Genomic DNA, 2,500 nt, shown 5'->3' on the forward strand with positions numbered 1-2,500 from the left:
ACACAATACAACAATAACACAATACAACAATAACACAATTAAACTGTTACACGGTAACAACTGCAGTGCAATAAAACTGCATCTTAAACCTGTAACACAAAAATGTGTAACACGGAACAACTGTTACACAATAAACACAAAACAGTAACATTGTAACTGCAACACAGTAAAGAAGACAACTAACATGTAACACAATAAAACAGTAACATTGTAACACAGTAACACAACAAAACAATACAACTGTAGTAGTGTAACACAATAAGACAGGACATGCTGTTATCAGGAATGATGTTTGTGTTCCTGTGATTGTGGGAGGTGACGTTTCCTTGTGAAGGATTTTATACTGAATGATAGACACGTGATCTCAGTGATGTTCTGCACAGAGCAAACCAGAGCAGGTTCACGTCCCAAATCATCAGAATTCTTCTCTTTATTGATCCGAGATTTACAGGATTTTAAAGTATTGACACACAATCATTAATATTTGGTGACGCCTCGAATGGAAGCTCTGATTCCTCAAGACTGAGATTGAGCGAAAATAATCCATTTAACAGAATATAAATAAAACTTTTATAAATAAAATCAAAACTTTAAAAGGTTTTCTGAAAGATTTTCATATAAATTTATTTTGGGGAAAAAAGTTCTGCAGTTTGTCTTCATGCCTTTTAAAACCTCAGCTGCCTACAGTTACAGAAATTTAATGTGAATTCATTTCCTTGACATCTAAGGCCAAAAAGTGTGTGTGTGTGTGTGTGTGTGTGTGTGTGTGTGTGTGTGTGTGTGTGTGTGTGTGTGTTTGTGTGTGTGTGTGTGGTGCGTGAGAAAAATGTGTCACAAATCCTCTATTTCTGTCCTTCATATTTTTCTTCATTCCTTCTTTTTCTCTATGAATAAATCATTCCTTTACTCTACAATTTAAATCCTTCTGATCCAAACATCAGTCGTCTGAAAAGATCTGAAAACACACACACACACACACACACACACACACACACACACACACACACACACACACACACACACACACACACACTCACACACACACACACACACTCACACACACACACTCACTCACTCACCTCACTCACTCACTCACTCACTCACTCACTCACTCACTCACACACTCACTCACTCACACACTCACTCACACACTCACTCACACACTCACTCACACACTCACTCACTCACACACTCACTCACTCACTCACTTACTCTTATTAACATATCTGAAGTCTGAAGTTCAATCCTGACATGAGGAACACTCGTGGATCAGGTTCCATCAAACCCAATGTGCAGAATCGTATTTGGGGAGTCGAGTTGTTCAGTAAAAAGTAAAAACTAGTGATTATTACGACCTGTTTTAGTGTCACACTGTAACTGAACCTCATCATATTAATATATTAATACAAAACAAATTTAAAATGTTCTCTAATGAATGTATCCAGACTGAAGATCCACCATGTAGAACACAAGCAGAGAAAAGAAGATGATGATCAGGTGATCAGGAATGTCTCAGTTCTCAGTCATGTTCTCATCACTGACTTCTTACTGCCTTCTGCCTGCTCACTGTGAGCTTCAGAAACTAGTCTACGTCTGTGGTGTGTGTCTGCTCATCCATTGTAGTGGACTATGAGTGAGACGGGCGGCTTTACGCTTCCAGGAGCTGCAGGAAATGGTGTTTCCAGCTCCGAGCTGTTCTTCAGCTTGTTGCTGTCTGGATTGCAGATGACATCTGGACACGGAGCAGGACCATGACCGGGGGCTTGTCTAAATATCCCGAGAGACTTTGTATCTTGGAAGAGATTTTGTAGTTTGATCCTCGATCTGTAGATCTACACATGAGCAGATCTCTGAAGCACCTGAAGAACTGACACCAAACACACACATGAGGAAGAAAAGAGAGAAACTGATGAGAAGTTTAAGTGCAGCTTCATATAATCATCACTGATTTAAAAAGTCAAAATTGACATGGCTGGTTCTTCAAGTGTGACCCTTCTGGAGGAACCTTTAAAAGTTTGAAGTGAGATCATGATGAGTTTGTTAGAAGACGGAAAACACAAATAAATGTATGATATTAAAATCCCCTGAGAAAATGTAGTGACCTTAGTATACACCTGAGATCCATGTATACGTACAGTCAACTACAGTTCCTCAAGAAACACCAAATCTCATATTCCCTGTGTGTGTGTGTGTGTGTGTGTGTGTGTGTGTGTGTGTGTGTGTGTGTGTGTGTGTGTCTGTGTGTGTGTGTGTATATGTGCAATAAAATATTAGTGAAACGTTCCTGGAAAGTTCTCCATTATCTCAGGGGTAAATCTGCCTCAATATTTACAGCCCTGAGTTCCTGATCAGAAGGTTAGAAGGTCATAGGTTCAAGCTCCAGCGCTGCCATGCCAAACTGCCACCGCTGAGCCCTGGATCCTATCTGCTCCAGGGGTATCATGACCTTACCTCTGATCCCAGCTTCCTGACAAGCAAAAGGAAAATAATTATATAATGT

The 2,500-nt window shown here is 39.9% G+C and overlaps 1 protein-coding gene and 1 long non-coding RNA gene across 2 annotated transcripts in view; one reads left to right on the forward strand and one right to left on the reverse strand.

Moving 5' to 3' along the window:
- Positions 1 to 1,567: 1,567 nt before the first annotated feature.
- tmtopsb (teleost multiple tissue opsin b) overlaps positions 1,568 to 2,500 on the reverse strand; it is a 6,215-nt gene continuing 5,282 nt past the window's right edge. The window contains 1 exon segment of the mRNA XM_083529640.1: positions 1,568 to 1,867. Within this exon segment, the coding sequence (XP_083385766.1) occupies positions 1,700 to 1,867 (168 nt within the window). The 3' untranslated portion in view covers positions 1,568 to 1,699.
- Positions 2,177 to 2,500, forward strand: part of LOC310719689 — a 154,481-nt gene continuing 154,157 nt past the window's right edge. The window contains exon 1 of the long non-coding RNA XR_014531553.1: positions 2,177 to 2,249. This is a non-coding gene — a long non-coding RNA (uncharacterized lncRNA). The remainder of the gene's footprint in view (positions 2,250 to 2,500) is intronic.

This window comes from Silurus aristotelis (genome assembly GCF_946808225.1).
Source record: "Silurus aristotelis genome assembly, chromosome: 25".
In the NCBI taxonomy this organism is placed as follows: Eukaryota; Metazoa; Chordata; class Actinopteri; order Siluriformes; family Siluridae; genus Silurus; species Silurus aristotelis.